The sequence below is a fragment of the Pseudorasbora parva genome, chromosome 23, assembly GCF_024679245.1.
Source record: "Pseudorasbora parva isolate DD20220531a chromosome 23, ASM2467924v1, whole genome shotgun sequence".
In the NCBI taxonomy this organism is placed as follows: Eukaryota; Metazoa; Chordata; class Actinopteri; order Cypriniformes; family Gobionidae; genus Pseudorasbora; species Pseudorasbora parva.
Window position 1 is genome coordinate 31,852,471 of NC_090194.1, and position 18,263 is coordinate 31,870,733.

The following is an 18,263-nucleotide window of genomic DNA, read 5'->3' on the forward strand; positions in this document are numbered from 1 at the left end:
CCTTCAGCCTTCATGCTAGTCATGTGCATCCAAGCATTGCTGTCAGTTGCGATAGAACAAACACGTCCTGATTGGTGGGATTCCCTCCGTGGGGCCAAAGTCTAGCCAGTCAAGCAAGTAAATTGGTGTGAGGGGCAGAGGGGGGTTGGTCAGCTGTCACGCTGGATTTGTGGTACTGTACGCTTCTTCCATAGTAAATCACAGAGCCCCTGACCTAATAAATGTCATTTTGAGATGCAGAAGTTCCTTTTGGTTGCCTCTTCTCCTGATCAGAGATCGTGCCATTGTTGAACACATGCTGATTTCAGCATTCCATTTCTTAAGAAATGCAAATACATTTTGCTCTGTTGTGCCAAGGCAACTAGGTTAATGAAGTCAGTGGTGCTTCACACAGTATGAACACTAAGTCAGATCCTGGCATAGCCGATATAGATGAGGATGAGGTGGCATGTACTTCACTTCTTTATGGCTCTTCTACAACTGTTTCGTAGGATTGCACCAGTTCTTCTGAAAATTCTCTTATTGAAAACAAATTGTGATCTAGCAGGTCCCTTTTTTCCTGTGCTATTCTTTCTCGCCCCCTCTCACTTCTGCTGCAATCTGTCTGCTCATAGCAAAAGCCACCGACATTGCAATTTTTCTTGGTCTATTAAAAAAAGGACAATATATATTCTTCAAGAACTCAACTGAAGTTTCTTCAGTTTCTTTCATTTATAGTTTTTAACTTGTAAGTCTTTGTTTCTTAGTTTCAATATTTCTTAGTCTATATATAAGGGATACGACTGATCAGGCATAACATTATGACCGGTGAAGTGGATATCACCGATTATCTCGTCATCAGGGCACCTGTTAGTGGGTGGGATATATTAGGCAGCAAGTGAAAATTATGTCCTGAAAGTTGATATGTTAGAAGCAGAAAAAAACAGGCAAGAGTATGGATTTAAGTGAGTTTGACAATTTGCCAAATTGTGAAGGCTAGTTGACTGGGTCAGAGCATCTCCAAAACGGCAGCTCTTGTTGGGCGTTCCCAGTCTGCAGTGGTCAGTATCTATCGATCCAAAGAAGGAACAGTGGTGAACCGGCGACAGGGTCATGGGCGGCTAAGGCTCATTGATGGGGAGCGAAGGCTGACCCATGTGGTCCGATCAAACAGACAAGCTACTGTAGCTCAAATTGCTCAAGAAGTTAATGCTGGTTCTGATAGAAAGGTGTCACAGAGCATCGCAGTTTGTTGTGTATGGGGCTGCATAATTGCAGTCCAGTCAGGTGCCCATGCCACATTCAAAGTCACTTAAATCACCTTTCTTCTCTATTCTGATGCTCATTTTGAATGTATTGACCACATCTACATGCCCAAATGCATTGGGTTGTTGATATCTGATTGGCTGGTTAGATATGTGTGTTAGCAAGCTGTTAAATAGGTGTCCAACTTAAAGTGGCCAGTGAATTTATCCGTCTTTTAAAATGCGTTTTAATTAATCAAATATCTATTTTTATTTTTAAATATTTGATAACAAATCTTAATGGAACTCTTTACACGTTTTGCACAAGCTTTGAATTATAATGGGCTAGTGGTCTAAACACCAGATATCATTTATGTATAGTGACATCCTTTTTTTTATACGTCACACTCAGCTAAACATCCTACATTAGGCCAATGCTGTGAAGTCTAATTGTTATGAAAAAAAAAGAAATGAGCAGGTCATGGGGACTGGGCAGATAATGAGACTAAATGTCATTCACCCATAATCCAACCAATGAAACGGAGTCTTCTAATACCGTTGCTCAGTCTGTTTTCGCCCAGCTTCCAGCTGCTAACCAAGCCTCAGTGTCTTATCTTTCTCAGCTGTACTTTCACTTTGGCATTAATTATAAACTACGCTTAAAAAGTCAATTCAGGAGACAGTGCAAATGAAGGTCACTGATGCACATGTGCGAGCAGTGTAGAACAGAGCACAAAATTCTTTCTCCCAATCCATAAAAAATGCAAGCGGTGTGAGGTAACCACAGAAACCAGGGAATCGAGACAACAAAACAAAACAAATAATAACAAGCTCTTGCAGCAAACAGACAAAAAATAGCTCTTTGTTAATGATATTTGTGCGTTATGCGTTATGGTATAAGCCTTATGGTACAATATGCTATAAAAGTTTTTTGAGATGAAACGAAGCAGAAAAACATGGATTTGTATATGCTCCAGTTGAATACTGTTGGTGATACAGGGCTTGAATTTCTGCGTTGAATTTTTGGATTGCGCATATTGCGCATAATAATTTGACTCTCAGTAATAAATTAAGTTCTGTTCCACTGCTTATTGTGCTTAAACAGTCAAATACACACAAAATAATGTCTTGGCGAGTATTTAATGAACATAAACCGCTGAGAAAGGATGGTAAATGGACTGCATTTATATAGCGCTTTTATCCAAAGCGCTTTATATTTTTGCCTCACATTCACCCATTCATACACCGACGGCAATGTCAGCCATGTAAGGCGCCATCCAGCTCGTCGGGAGCAGCTGGGGTTAGGTGTCTTGCTCATGGACACTTCGACACTTGGTCAGGTGGAACCGGGGATTGAACCACCAACCTTCTGGTTTGTAGACAACATGAACCACTGAGCTACTGCCGCCCGTAGGATCTGTGCATCAGGTCTTAAAATGACAGTAGCCTAATATACCTGCTGCCAAATTATGAGATAATAAAAAAATATCTATATGGTAGTTTTTCCCTATGGTATCAATGTCAAAATTGTGGCCAGTGAAATGCTGCCTAGCTAGTAACTTTGGAAAACCGCTATCCAAAGTTGCTGGTGAGCAAAAAATGGCAAGCACTGTATATCCAGCATAGCATCAATTCTGGCAGGTCATGTTAGTCAAGCTGGCATCAGCTGACTGTCAGCTGATCACGTCTACATAGTAATACAAAGTTTTTACTGCATGCATATATATAGCTCCTTCAATACTATCAGCTGCTATCGCGTTTCTCCAAAGCTAATTACCCTCCTCCATCCCCAGCTCTTCCTGTCGTCCAGTCAGGATTTGGCTTTCTGATTCCCCTTGATTCAGTTATCCTAAAATATTTTGTACATTTTAATATCAACATTAATGATCTCTGCAATGCATTGTTGGTTCTGTTGAGTTTACCCTAAGGGGGTGTCACATGTCTGTCTGTCTGTTGCCACCGTCACCCCTCACTAGTTTAGTTTAGCCCTGTTATGTTAATTAGTCATTATCTGTAACACCTGTCCCCCTCGTTATGTTCCTCATCAGTGTGTGTATTTAGTTCCTCTGTGTTCACTCTGTCTTTGTCAGTAGACCTGTCTCTGTACCCGTCCTGTTTGAAGTCTATGTTACCAGTGGTGAAGTTCTATTAAAGTGTTATTTACTAAAGTGATCTTCCTCGGCCTTCTTCATCTTCTTCTGCGTGCATTATCATCACCACTGGGGCCTGACTGGGGGTTTATCGCTGCTCTCATGCATGTATGGTTCGCAGGGAGTTCTTGCCCAGAACCATTCAGAATCCAAGCTAAATGCTAATAATTAATAATAGCATTATTGCACTTTATTTAGTTAGTTAAAAAAAATTAAAAATAAAGTGTGATAATACTGTTATTTCAAAATTAAAATTAAAAAAGAGTATTAAATTAAAGGGTTAGTTCACCCAAAAATGAAATTGATGTCATTAATGACTCACCCTAATGTCGTTCCACACCCGTAAGACCTCCGTTCATCTTCAGAACACAGTTTAAGATATTTTATATTTTAGTCCCAGAGCATAATGCAGTCAATGCACACTATACTGTCCATGTCCAGAACGCCAATAAAAACATCATCAAAGTAGTCCATATGTGACATCAGTTGGTTGATTAGAGTCTCTTGAAGCATCGAAAATACATTTTGGTTCAAAAATATCAAAAACTACGACTTTATTCAGCATTGTCTTCTCTTCCATGTGCCTCCAAAAAAAAAATCAAACGGTTAATGAATCAGTGACTTGATCAATGATTCGGGTCGCCGATGTCACGTGATTTCACAAAAGGTTCGCGTCAAACTGCCAAACTGCTGAAATCACATGACACTGACGACCGATGAATCAGTGAATCATTGATCGATTCACTGATTCATTAACCGTTTGATTCTTTTTGGAGGCACATGAAGGAGTAGATAATGCTGAATAAAATCGTAGTTTTTGATATTTTTGGACCAAAATGTATTTTCGATGCTTCAAGAGACTCTAATCCACCAACTGATGTCACATATGGACTACTTTGATGATGTTTTTATTGGCGTTCTGGACATGGACAGTATAGTGTGCATAGACTGCATAGCCTATGCTCTGGGACTAAAATATAAAATATTTTAAACTGTGTTCCGACGATGAACGAAGGTCTTATGGGTGTGGAACGACATTAGGGTAAGTCATTAATGACATCAATTTTTGGGTGAACTAACCCTTTAAAGAAACGATTTATAGTACACTTAAAAATACAATGCTAATATGTACATTTGACTTTTTTTCTTGGTATGAATTTTCAACATTTTCAAACCTAATATTATCAAGCTTTAATTTTAGCGGGCTGCCAGAAATTAAGTATATGCACTGTTGGTTTTAGCACTGCCGATAATGAAGCGCATCAGTGAATGTCACAGTTTTGCGTTTTGCTCTGAAACCGGCAGATTTATTAGGCATTCGGTTCAAAAGGAAATCTTAGACAGTATTACAGTCGATCTAAAACGGTGAATGTGCATTAACAGCTGTCAATCATGTTGGTACACAAATGAGTGGTCTGAACATATTTACCAGGCACATTTTTATTTTGGTCATGCATATGTTGTCAAACCAAAGTTTATTCAGACACCTTGAACATCTCCTCACATTATCACAGTTTATTCGCTATAGTTTACAAAATGGTATAAAATATGACAAGAACTCAGAGTTGAACTGTGTCAGAACAAATTCATCTTAATGTCATATAACTTTGATAGAAAGGGATGTAATTGATTACAATCAACCAATCAGCTGTCAGCTGTTACATTTAAGTACACAATTAGATAATACCAATTTAGGTCAACCAATGACCAAGCAATGCTTCATTCTGTTCAGTCTGTGGTGTAAAAGGTTGCATTAGCAATTTAACCTTAAGCAAACATGGTCAGGTCAAAGTTTCTGAATCAGTTTGGTCCCAATTTTTATTTCTAGATATAATATGTCACAGTTTACTTTATTTTGCTATCCTCACTTACATAAATGAATTAGAGTGCCCTGCACACACTAGTTAAAAAAATATTTCTGGTGTCTGAATAATAGTGTTAGAAGCATTACAAGTAATGTGCTTTACTTAATCAGATTACTTTATTTGATGTAACCAGTAAAGTAACTATTACTTGATATATTTACATATATTTTAGTAACTTTTTTACTTTTAAATTTAATTAATTTGCTAAACATTTTTAAAGTACTGAATTAAATGTCTTCCCCATAACATGCACAGTCATGCGTGCGTGGGAACAGACAAAAAGTACAAACGTAACACAACACATTACTTTCTACTTTTAATAAAATTAGTTGTACAGATAATATAACCTGTTAGGTTAAAGATATTTTTTTGAATGGAATACATAGCTCTAGGGATCAGGAGATATTCTAAGTGGTCAAACAATATAATATTTTAAATGTGCTTTTAAAAGAAAATTAATGTTAAAGGAGCATTACTGTGTTAAACACATGCAAAAAAAGAACTTCAGCAAGGAGAAAAAATAACCTAATGCATAAAAGTAACCAAGTAACAGTTACTTTTTTAACACATTACACTGTGTATAGATAGGATAGAAACATCTGCACTGATAAGGTACACTCATATTGACAAGTTTTCTCATACTACAACTGAAACTATATTCAAATAAATGTGCCTAAAAAACACAATGTTTCTTACTGTGTTGGCAGTGGACACCATCGAAGCCAAGGGGACATCTGCACAAATATCCAACAAAAGTGTCACCGCGGTAGGTCTCACCAAGTTCACACACGCCTCCGTTGTGACACGGGTTTGGGCGGCAGGGCCCTGAATCAGGAAAACACACAGTATCGGAAATCTGCAGGATGGTATTTAAAGTTCCAATTTCAGGTTCATGTATAAGTGAACTTGATGTTTAGTGTGCTTGATCACATGCACTATTCCCACAAGGTGATTATTATTTCATGTCTTTCAGCTCAGTCTGAACCTCACACTAAATACTGCATTAGCTGTAAAAGACCATTCCAGAAAGTGTGACTTCCTAATGAACTCTAAGCAGATGTTTAAATATGAATTAACAAGTGAATGTAAATCGAGGCCGACATCATTTATGTTCACAGCTCATAAGCCGAACGTGAGCCATCTGCTTAATATGGCATTTATATCTGGAGTCTCAGTGAGCAAGCTCTTTTGAACCTTTCTTAAAATGAGGAGAACAGACCATTAAAGGAGACTTGAAATAAACAAACTCACCAGTCACAGATTGCTCTTCCCAGCCCGATGCTGTTGAGAGAGCAGATTGTATAGTTCGTGTGAGTTTCTGACATATTCTATCTGCACTATTAAAAAAGATTCCTGTTAGATGAAACCGTAGAACCTTCTAAAGTTCCAATACAAACATTTAATTAATTTACAGGAAAATAATGTAAAAATGCTACAGTACTTCCCACATAAATCAGATTACTATAATGTACATGTTTATTATATGTAATTGTAATATAAAATACTGTCAAATACTTAAACTACCATATTTTTTACAGTAAAAATAAGTAAAAGGATATTCCCCATAAGTCTCTGTCTGACACCACATATGATTATATTTTGTATAATTTAATTTAAAAACTTGTCATTTCTACCAGTTATGCTCATTAAAATGTTTTGTGATGGTTTTTCAAAAATGTTAAGCCAAAATTTGTATCTGAAGAACCATATAGCAACTCAAGAACAGCCAAACATGATTCTTGATAATACAAATTCTTGATTTGTAGCACAGGTCAGCGCAATTGTAGCACAAGTATAAAACGTACGCAACATCTCATAAAACAACCATTAGTAGCACAGTATCGCTTAAACAGGCCGGTGACTGGCAAAAGGACTGATGAAGTCTCATTCAGGGCAGGCCAAATCCAACCCTTAACAAGAAAACTTGTCAGACAAACATTTTCTTTCTTTTCCCAAAATGCTTAAAGTGTCCCTATTATGCTATTTTAAAATTTCCTCATTTTATTTTACAGGTCTCCAACAACAGGTTTACATGCATCGAAGGTCAAAAAACGGTTTTGTTTTAGATAATAGTGGCCCACAGCTGTTTCACGGTAGTATTTCAGACCATAATAACGTAAGTTAGCCGGTTAGCCAGATGCCTACACAATATGAAACACAATAAACACATTGTAGAGCACAGCATCATCTCGACATGATGCTATCCAGTATCAACTGCAGTGTTCAAAGTTTCCCTGGTCTCTGTGCAGAGTGCGCACAATAAGTGGACGGGCAATATGCTAATGTTTCGTGGTGACATCAAAACGAAGCGGCTTGTGACTGTGACTGTATTCGTCTGACTCAAATGACTCAGAGTGGACTCTTTCTTTTGAGAGACAATAACTTTATATGCACTGTGCTTTCAGATTTAAAACTTTGGAGGACATTTCATTCACTTAGAACTATGTTACACACTACATTAAAGGTAATTTTCAAAATGCCATAATAGGTGCTCTAACACTTTTTGCTTAAAGCTGCACTATGTATTTTTCCGTCCGCTAGAGAGCGCCTATTCAAAACAAATGCGTAGTTTGACGAGGCCAAGTCTGAGCTCAGAATCTTGGGACATGAGGTCTTCACCTCACAGCCGGTGGAGGAGAATCGGGAAAGTTTTGGGCAGAAATCATGTTCATGGATGCGATTATTAACGTTACTGTAGTGTAAAGCAGAGCAGGACCGAGTGTTGAGGAGCTGAGCAAGGCCCCTGAAGCGATTGTTACACAAACACACAGCTCGCGAGCAGCGGGACTTTTATTATGACGGGACACAGCCGCCGGCGTCGTTTTCCGCTTTTCCGGTCATGAGTATGAGGTAACAGCTCTATTAATCATATTAGATACATTTTAATTGTGTTTAAAATTATGTTATGTGCGTTCGCTCAGCGGCTGCTGTGACTCTTGTTCACACTGCTAAGAGTAAAGCGTTTCTGCCAAATAAAACCAGAAACCGAGGGTAACGCAGATATGACGCAATTGACAGACGACTCCCTCAAACGTCCCAGTTCTTTGGTTAAAATAGCAATTTTATTTGCGATATTGACATTTGAGATATTGTAAGAACTCAATTGAACAAAATATATAACACTGGCCTAGTGGTTTTTGGATATTTTACTGCAAAAATCCAACATAGAGCACCTTTAAAGGTCCCATTCTTCGCGTGTTTTCGAAGCTTTGATTATGTTTACAGTGTGCCATATAACATTTATGGCACACTGATGTTCACTGATGTGAACACAAGTTCATGTTTCGCGTGTAATAAAACACAGTATTTTTCACATAATTTACTTATCTGTACAGCGCTGTTTCCCCTGTCCTAAAAACGGCCTGATGATTTCCTTGTTCTATGAAGTCCCTCCTTCAGAAATACGTAACGAGTTCTGATTAGGCCAGCGCTTCCCGTGTTGTGATTGGACAGCAGCTTAGTGCACTTTGCCCGGAAAGGTCCCGCCTCTTACCATAACGGGGAGAGGCAAGCGCTGAATGTGCGCTGTTCTCCACGTGGGAGAGCAACATGACCACGCCCCCTATTTTGCGTGTTCTTGTGGGCGGAGGGTTAGTCAACAAACGGTTCTAGTGACGTCATTACATCCCTGCACTTCCTGCTGTCGTCCAAACCGGCCGTTCACTGTAGGCTTTGAAAGGGAACTTCTGTTAAATAAAATATCTCGCTTGGCATTGAACTTTGAGCTTTATAATTTTACAGGTATTATTTATGCTCCAACCGCAACATTACACACTAACTAAAGTTTGAAAGATGGAATCGCGAAGAACGGGACCTTTAACATTGTCAATTTTGCATATAATAGCCCAATATCTATAACTATAATCCAAACAACATCCATTACCAATTCAACCCTTACAACAACATTAAAACCTAAGTAACATTCAATTTAAAGAAGAGCTACATTTCTCATTTTAATTCATGGAGATAACATGGAAAAAGTGTGGATGATTTCTGCCACCTGTTGGTAAACAAGTAGCCTAGAAATCTAGACGCACCCTAGCGGCAGCAAATTTAATTTGCCCGCGAGTATCGTCTAGCAACTCTCAATACCTTTCTGAGCTGTAATCGCCTAACTCTTGCCGGGCCAATCACATCGTGTATAGAGTCGGTGGGCGGGGCCATAACGACGACGACTGAGTTGCGTTTGCGTGCTTCTAGTAAACACAGAAACTGGCGAACGGCGGCGGTTTTTTCGAATCAGCTTTGACCGCGACTCTGGAAGACTTGGAGTTAAGCTTTTCTCTGAGAAAAGAACAAAGAATGGCACTGAAGTCATTCTTAAAGGGTCATGAAACCCCAAAACACTTTTTTTGAGATGTAAACAGATATGTATAGGCTGCACATCATTGAAAACACTAAGGGTACTCATTAATGGTATTCATATGTGAAAATAGTTATTTTTGCATTTTTCAGAGTGATTTCTGTCTTCCGGTTTGAAAAGCTTAGTCGGAGCAACGTCACAAATGCTGACGTCGGCGCGGCCTTTTCGGCCCAAGTATGGGTTGCTGGGCACATGCTGACGTCGACGCTCCGAGCGATTCTCGATATATATTCATGACATAAAGCTCATTCAGTCCAATCCCTGCGCTGTAGTATGCATACAAGATAATTTAGTTAATATGCATGCGACAGTCACTTCTGTCAGGCTCGTCTTCCCTCATTATTGTAGAGATATGGTGGGGAAGTTTTTGAAGCAGCGTGCGGAAAAGTCACGGAGGAAAGTGAGGCGTTGTGCTGATACGAAATAACGTAAAGGGCGCTGAGCGAGGTGTAACCGGCGCCGTCTGTGGAAGCCTTTGCTACAAAGGCTCGGTAAAGTAAAATTAACTTGAGCAATCGCACGCCGAACCTGCAAGTGTTGACTATCTAATTTATGTCAGGAGTGCAAAATAACCAATCTGTAATCTGTAGGATAATGAACAAAAGCCACGTCTTCTCCGTTTTATTTGTGGTCATAGCCATGCACTAAACCGCATGTGTTCGGGCTCTTAGTGAAACGTGCATATTTGGACAAATATAGATTTAGATGCCGAGTGATAGACAGCGCGGATCGTCACGGCAACCCAGCGAGCGTCGCTCTGTGCTTCAGATGCGCGGTCGAGACTAGCCTCAAACCCCTTCGCTTTTACCCCGATCTAGAATTAGGCTACACATATCTATCACATCGCATGTTGGGGTTCACGTTCTCTTATCACGTCGACGTTGCCAAACTGAATGTAAGATGAACTGCTGAATGATTTGCGATCTCTGCTGCATGCCACTTATAGCTCTCTCATTCGCTGTACTCCTCCCTCATTTAATCTCACTGTTGTAAACAATGCCAACGTGAACCAAGAACATGTCTCAGAACCGCTGTAACTGCTGCTTTTGGTATCGCTAATCAACCTACTGACACTCCCCTATTTATGCAAACCATTTCCTCTTTCCACACAATACCATCCCACCTTTTCACAGTCGACCACTCCCCTTTTAACAAGCTTTTTCAAATCGAAGGTGTGAAAAAACACCGCTGCAGCAGGGGGGTTTCATGACCCTTTAAGAAGGGAAGATGTGTTCAGAGTTTTGCCGACCGGATACAGCGAATGTTTAATCTAACAAGCTCTGCTTCACCTTCGTTGCTCTGGTTGGTTGTAGCGCTATCCTATCACGTGCAGAGGGAGTTTGAAAGACAACCGTTTATCCCGCCCCTCAGATTGAGCCCTGTCAATGGTGAGTTTCCAGACCAAACATCTTGATGTGGGTCTGGCTTGTCAGGCTAGTAAACAAGCACTTTTAATATAAAATGACCATTATAACCAGTAGATGGCTGCAGAGGATCACTCATTAGCTCATTTGCCATAAGTATTTTCACAGATTATTACATTTACTATAATTGCAAACTGTAGTACTTTTATTGCCCGGAAGTATTATGGCAATTACAGTAAACATCACAAAGGCCCATGTCTTTTAGATGAAGAGAACTTTATTTTTCATTAAGCCCAGATTCTAACAGTCTAGCAGGGTTAATTATGTAACTACTGCGATTACTTAAAATACTAAAGAAATAAACAATTTTATTATTAATACCAAGAATTTAATAAATTATTTGAATAACGCATTGAATATGTTATTGTAAAAAAAAAAATGTTGAAAAAAACCCCGAACGGTTGTGTTTTACACACATGGAAAACTGAACTATTGCTACAGCATACAACAAATGAATTCATCACAGACTGTTTTTTTTTCCACAGCATGTGTGACATATATGTCTGTGCGGCACTGTACAGCCCTGAAAAGTGCTCTTTGTTAAATCAAATATTCTTTAGAGAAGCTTTATTTGGAGAAATAAAATATCACTGAAGGCCCGTTCACACCCAGAACAATAACTATAACGATAAAGATATAGGCTAGTTGTAAAAAAAAACATACTAAGTTTAAAAGAAAAGGGTAGAGTAGTTGTTGTGAAAGGGGGCCTTGCAAACTCATGATACGTTGTCAGATAATGAGGAATAAACTAACTTAATCAAACTTAACTCAGAGGCACATATCGCTCCATATATTTTAGAATGTGGTCTTACAGAGGAAAATTGTAATAAATTAAATCATATGAGCCCTCAGGCAACTCATATCCAAAAGGACACATTGAAAAGTGCCTTAACAACTCACAGGAGACACTTTCTTCAGCTGGTGTACTGGGACAGTCAGCACCATTCTCACACGGAACCAGTTCACATACTTCACCTACAAAACACAAAGAGATATAAACAGGAAATAAATGCATCTTCTTTTCTAAACACAAGTTCTTTTCTAAGATCTACAGGTTCTACAACTTGGAAATGTGTGTCGCAGAGCGATGCACGAGTTTGTGATGCTACCCTCAGACACGCTGTAATTTCGACCTGAATTATTCAGCCACAGGATTCTGGAGGGGAAATTTGAGTGTTTACACAGGTGTCCGTGTCAGGCAAACTTTGGAATACACTCACTGGCTTTTAAAGATGCAGCGCAGATGTTTGGTGATGACACAATGTCAGTGCTTCAGTAAGGTTAAGTGAGATGGAAGGTTAGAGAAAATATTTTGTGTTTCGAAAGAAGCAGCGCTGATGGAGCTGTCTAGATTCACACTGACCCGACACAACCCGAGGGCATAAAGCTCAGAGTGGATTACAGTAGCCCAATCCACACGGTATTGTCCTTTCCAGTACAATGAATTTCACAATGCCAGGAACCTTTGTTGTGTTATGTGCATTGATACAAGAACACTGGCACTGAAAACCTGCTGCAATTTCATTATGAATAGCACAGTGAATTGGGAAGGAAATGAACGATTCCTCAAAGAGTTTAGTTCTAATTTAACAAAACCCTAACTGAAATGTGCCAAGGTAATCACAGTTTCTACCAAAAAAGTAAGTCTAGTTATTGCTACTAGGATAACACTTTCATACTCTATCTTAACTAACAAAAGTATTGTAGTTGTTGGGACAGGTCCCATGACAATATCATTGTTTTGTTTGTGTTTTGTTTTTAACTAAATGAATACTTACGGATGCATTAAATTGATCAGAAGTGACAGTAAAGACTTGTGACCTGAAAAAACACATTATAGTCTCCACATAAATATTGAGCAGCATAACTGTTTTCAACATTAATAATAATAATAATACTAATGTTAAGACCAGAGTATTGATGCAGACACATACCACAGGAATAAATTATATATTTATAAATTTAAAATAGGCTATAATAAAATAGAAAACTTAAAATTGCAAAAATATTTCACAATATTACTGTTTTACTATATTTTTTACTATAGCCTATTACATGGTAAATTATATTGTTTGTACATTTTACTGTAAAAACTAGCAAATATGGTATTTTGGTGGAAACTATGTATAACCCCTCCTTGAACTGTCACCTTATCGTGGTGGAGGGGTTTGAGTACCTGAATGATCCTAGGAGCTATGTTGTCCGGGGCTTGATGCCCCTGGTAGGGCCCCCCAAGGCAAACAGGTCCTTGGTGACGGGCCAGACTAAGAGCAGTTCACAAGTTCACAAGCCCATTATGAAAAAATTAAAAACAAGGGCCGAGACGTCGCCCGGCATGGCGCAGCCGGGGCCCCACCCTGGAGCCAGGCCCGGGGTTGGGGCTCGTATGCGAGCGCCTGGTGGCCGGGCCTTCCCCCATGGGGCCCGGCCGGGCTCAGCCCGAAAGAGCGACGTGGGGCCGCCCTCCTGTGGGCTCACCACCTGCAGGAGGGATCATAAGGGGCCGGTGCATAGTGGATCGGGCGACAGTCGAAGGCGAGGCCCCCGACGACCCGATCTCTGGACACGGAAACTGGCTCTAGGGACGTGGAATGTCACCTCGTTGGCGGGGAAGGAGCCTGAGCTTGTGCGGGAGGTCGAGAGATACCGACTAGAAATAGTCGGGCTCACCTCCACGCACAGCTTAGGCTCTGGAACCACACTTCTCGAGAGAGGCTGGACTCTCTACCACTCTGGAGTTGCCCATGGTGAGAGGCGGCGGGCTGGAGTGGGTTTGCTTATAGCCCCCCAGCTCAGTCACCATGTGTTGGAGTTCACCCCGGTGAGCGAGAGGGTTGCTTCCCTGCGCCTTCGAGTCGGGGATAGGTTTCTCACTGTCATTTGTGCCTACGGGCCGAATGGCAGTGCAGAGTACCCGGCCCTCTTGGGGTCTCTGGGAGGGGTGCTAGAAAGTGCTCCGACTGGAGACTCCATCGTCCTACTGGGGGACTTCAACGCCCATGTGGGCAGTGACAGAGACACCTGGAGGGGCGTGATTGGGAGGAACGGCCCCCCTGATCTGAACCCGAGCGGTGTTCTGTTATTGGACTTCTGTGCTAACCATGGCTTGTCCATAACGAACACCATGTTCAAGCATAAGGGTGTCCATCAGTGCACTTGGCACCAGGACACCCTAGGCCGAAGGTCGATGATCGACTTTGTGGTCGTCTCATCTGACCTCCGGCCGTATGTCTTGGACACTCGGGTGAAGAGAGGGGCGGAGCTGTCAACCGATCACTACCTGGTGGTGAGTTGGATCCGATGGCGGGGGAGGAAGCTGGACAGACTCGGCAGACCCAAACGTACTGTGAGGGTCTGTTGGGAACGTTTGGCTGAACCCCCTGTCAGAGAGATCTTCAACTCCCACCTCCGGCAGAGCTTCGACCAGATCCCGAGGGAGTCTGGAGATATTGAGTCCGAGTGGACCATGTTCTCCACCTCCATTGTCGACGCGGCCGCTCGGAGCTGTGGCCGTAAGGTCTCCGGTGCCTGTCGAGGCGGTAATCCCCGAACCCGGTGGTGGACACCGGAAGTAAGGAATGCCGTCAAGCTGAAGAAGGAGTCCTATCAGGCCTGGCTGGCTTGTGGGGCTCCTGAGGCAGCGGACAGGTACCGGCAGGCCAAGCGGACGGCAGCCCGGGCGGTTGTGGAGGCAAAAACTCGGGCCTGGGAGGAGTTCGGTGAGGCCATGGAGAAAGACTATCGGTTGGCCTCGAAGAGATTCTGGCAAACCGTTCGACGCCTCAGGAGGGGGAAGCAGTGCCCTACCAACACTGTCTACAGTGGAGATGGGCAGCTGCTGACCTCAACTGGGGATATTGTTGAACGGTGGAAGGAATACTTCGAGGATCTCCTCAATCCCACCGACACGTCTTCCTTTGAGGAAGCAGAGGCTGAGGGCTCGGAGGGGGACTCGTCCATCACCCGGGCTGAAGTCATCGAGGTAGTTAATAAGCTCCTCGGTGGCAAGGCGCCGGGGGTGGATGAGATTCGCCCTGAGTACCTTAAGTCTCTGGATGTTGTGGGGCTGTCTTGGCTGACGCGCCTCTGCAGCATCGCGTGGCGGTTGGGGACAGTGCCTATGGACTGGCAGACCGGGGTGGTGGTCCCTCTTTTCAAGAAGGGGGACCGGAGAGTGTGTTCCAACTACAGGGGGATCACACTCCTCAGCCTCCCTGGGAAAGTCTATGCCAGGGTACTGGAGAGGAGAATTCGGCCGATAGTGGAACCTCGGATTCAGGAGGAGCAGTGTGGTTTTCGTCCCGGTCGTGGAACGCTGGACCAGCTCTATATCCTTCACAGGGTGCTGGAGGGTTCATGGGAGTTTGCCCAACCGGTCCACATGTGCTTTGTGGATTTGGAGAAGGCATTCGACTGTGTTCCCCGTGGCACCCTGTGGGGGGTGCTCTGGGAGTATGGGGTCCGGGGCCCCTTGCTTAGGGCAGTACGGTCCCTTTACAACCAGAGCAGGAGCTTGGTTCGCATTGCCGGCAGTAGGTCAAATTTGTTCCCGGTGCATGTTGGTCTCCGGCAGGGCTGCCCTTTGTCACCGGTTCTGTTCATAATTTTTATGGACAGAATTTCTAGACGCAGCCAAGGGCCGGAGAGTGTCCGGTTTGGGGACCACGCGATTTCATCGCTGCTCTTTGCAGATGATGTTGTCGTGTTGGCAACCTCAGACCGGGACCTTCAACATGCATTGGGACGGTTTGCAGCCGAGTGTGAAGCGGCGGGGATGAGAATCAGCACCTCCAAGTCCGAGGCCATGGTTCTCAGTCGGAAAAGGGTAGCTTGCTCACTTCAGGTTGGTGGAGAGTTCTTGCCTCAAGTGGAGGAGTTTAAGTATCTTGGGGTCTTGTTCACGAGTGAGGGAAGGATGGAACGGGAGATTGACAGACGGATCGGTGCATCATCTGCAGTAATGCGGGCGATGTACCGGTCTGTTGTGGTGAAGAAGGAGCTGAGCCGTAAGGCAAAGCTCTCGATTTACCGGTCAATCTACGTTCCTACTCTCACCTATGGTCATGAGCTGTGGGTCATGACCGAAAGGACAAGATCCCGGATACAGGCGGCTGAAATGAGCTTTCTCCGCAGGGTGGCTGGGCGCTCCCTTAGAGATAGGGTGAGAAGCTCGGTCACTCGGGAGGAGCTCAGAGTAGAGCCGTTGCTCCTTCACATCGAGAGGAGCCAGCTGAGGTGGCTCGGGCATCTATTTCGGATGCCCCCTGGACGCCTTCCCAGGGAGGTGTTCCGGGCACATCCCACCGGGAGGAGGCCCCGGGGAAGACCCAGGACACGCTGGAGGGATTATGTCTCCAGGCTGGCCTGGGAACGCCTCGGGGTGCCCCCGGAGGAGCTGGAGGAAGTGGCCAGAGAGAAGGAAGTCTGGGCGTCTCTGCTTAGACTGTTGCCCCCGCGACCCGGCCCCGGATAAGCGGAAGATGATGGATGGATGGATGGATATGTATAAGTACCAGTCCCACTTTATATTAAGTGTCTTTGACTACTAATAATATTTAAATCAATAATTTAATGCAATGCACTTATTGGGGTACATGTTTTTACACTGTACTTATGTCTGTAATTACATCTACACTGTAAAAAAAAATTAAGGCCTCAATTAAAAATTTTCTAGTGACTGATCACATCAAAAAAAATCAGTTGGCCAAATTGTATTTCTGTGAATTAAATTGCATCAATTCACAGAAATTCAATTTGGCCAACTTAAATACTTTGATGTGATCAGTCACTAGAAAATTATCAATTGGAGACATGATTTTTTTTTATACACTGTATTGACCCTTCCCTTAGACCTTAACACAACCTTAAACCTTCCAATAACCACCAAGCAATAACCACCTGACCTGTCCCGCATCCCACCTCAATAGCAGAAAAGTGTTTTGCAATTCAGTATGAACACAGTACAATGAACTTATTTTTTATGTGTAGGAGTTAAGCACACCTAATATAAAAAGTGCAACATTTTTGTAAGCATCGGGAATAATAATAAATAAATTGTATGTATGAATAATACACGATTCAATATATGATGTTTTTGAATTAATACTGTTTGAAGTAAACTGAATTGGATTGCCATTTTACTTTAAAACCATTTTACTTTTGTAGTAAATATGGTATTATGGCTGTACATTGTTCAAATTATGATAATATTCATTTTAATAAAGTATAGGTATGATAAACAACAGATTTTAAGCTAAAAACAACTCTAATTAGTAATTGCACACATACAACTCTATCACAACGACACTAACCCAGTTGATTATAATGACATCTCAGTGACAGTCCTGAGTCATTCCACTTAAAGGTCAGCTATGCACACTATGACATTTAAACAATCACACTGGATTCAGCCATTAAAAACACAAGGTGATTCTTCAGGCTTGCAGAAGATAGTGTTTTGATGCCTGTTTATTGTGCAGATGACCTCTGGCTCACCTCAAAGTAATATCAAGCAACTATCACAGACCATAACAGCGTTAAGAGCAATGAAACATGCGCAAGCAGGCGTTTGACTATTCATTGCCTCCTTTATGTGTCAAGCAGCTGCATGTGCTTGGATTAATATCATATTTAATTGAACGACTGTTAGAGGGCGCTGATCATATAAGCCCGAAATAACCCGACATCTCATTATCATCTCCCTCATGAATTATGTCTGAGGACGTTTGAATAAAACACCGAAGTGATGCTGCTCATGTCCGACCTGTGAATAAACGCATTACACGTTGTCGGGAAGTTCTGACGTGTGTAATAAACTTAATTTAGGTTTGTTTTGTGCAAATGTGAGTCGTATGTTCAACACACAGAGTTGTGTTCAGTGAACTCACCCGTGGATGCTGGATGTGGGATGGACGCGGCAATGCGGGCGACCAGGAACAAAAATAAAGGAACCATCGCGAGGAAACTTGTGTATGTCCGCTGGTTCTCCAGTAAAGCCTCGTGTGTCTCAGCTGGGATGCAGATATAAGGGCAGAGAGACTCGGAGATGCTGTGACTCCGAGCAGTGATGCTGCTCTTCTCACTGCAGTGATGAAGATGATGATGGAGACTCGACACTGGCAGGACTCACAGCATCAGTGAAGACGCACCCACTGATCCACTCATCCATTCATCAAACAATTAACTTTAATATCTATAGAATTTAAATAGCTAGCCTACTAGGCTAATTTAAACAAAAC

General features: G+C 42.3%; 1 protein-coding gene across 4 annotated transcripts in view; it reads right to left on the minus strand.

Moving 5' to 3' along the window:
• Positions 1-18,203, minus strand: part of edil3b (EGF-like repeats and discoidin I-like domains 3b) — a 51,368-nt gene extending 33,165 nt beyond the window's left edge. Inside the window, exons 1-4 of one of the 4 annotated variants that reach the window (XM_067433448.1) lie at positions 17,913-18,201; positions 11,926-12,000; positions 6,490-6,519; positions 5,935-6,063 (exon numbers count right to left, since the gene is read on the minus strand). In XM_067433448.1, the coding sequence (XP_067289549.1) occupies positions 5,935-6,063; positions 6,490-6,519; positions 11,926-12,000; positions 17,913-17,979 (301 nt within the window). In that variant the 5' untranslated portion in view covers positions 17,980-18,201. Of the gene's footprint in view, positions 1-5,934; positions 6,064-6,489; positions 6,520-11,925; positions 12,001-17,912 lie in introns of all 4 variants that reach the window. The other 3 variants (XM_067433449.1, XM_067433450.1, XM_067433451.1) reach the window with 3 other exon arrangements.
• Positions 18,204-18,263: the final 60 nt, after the last annotated feature.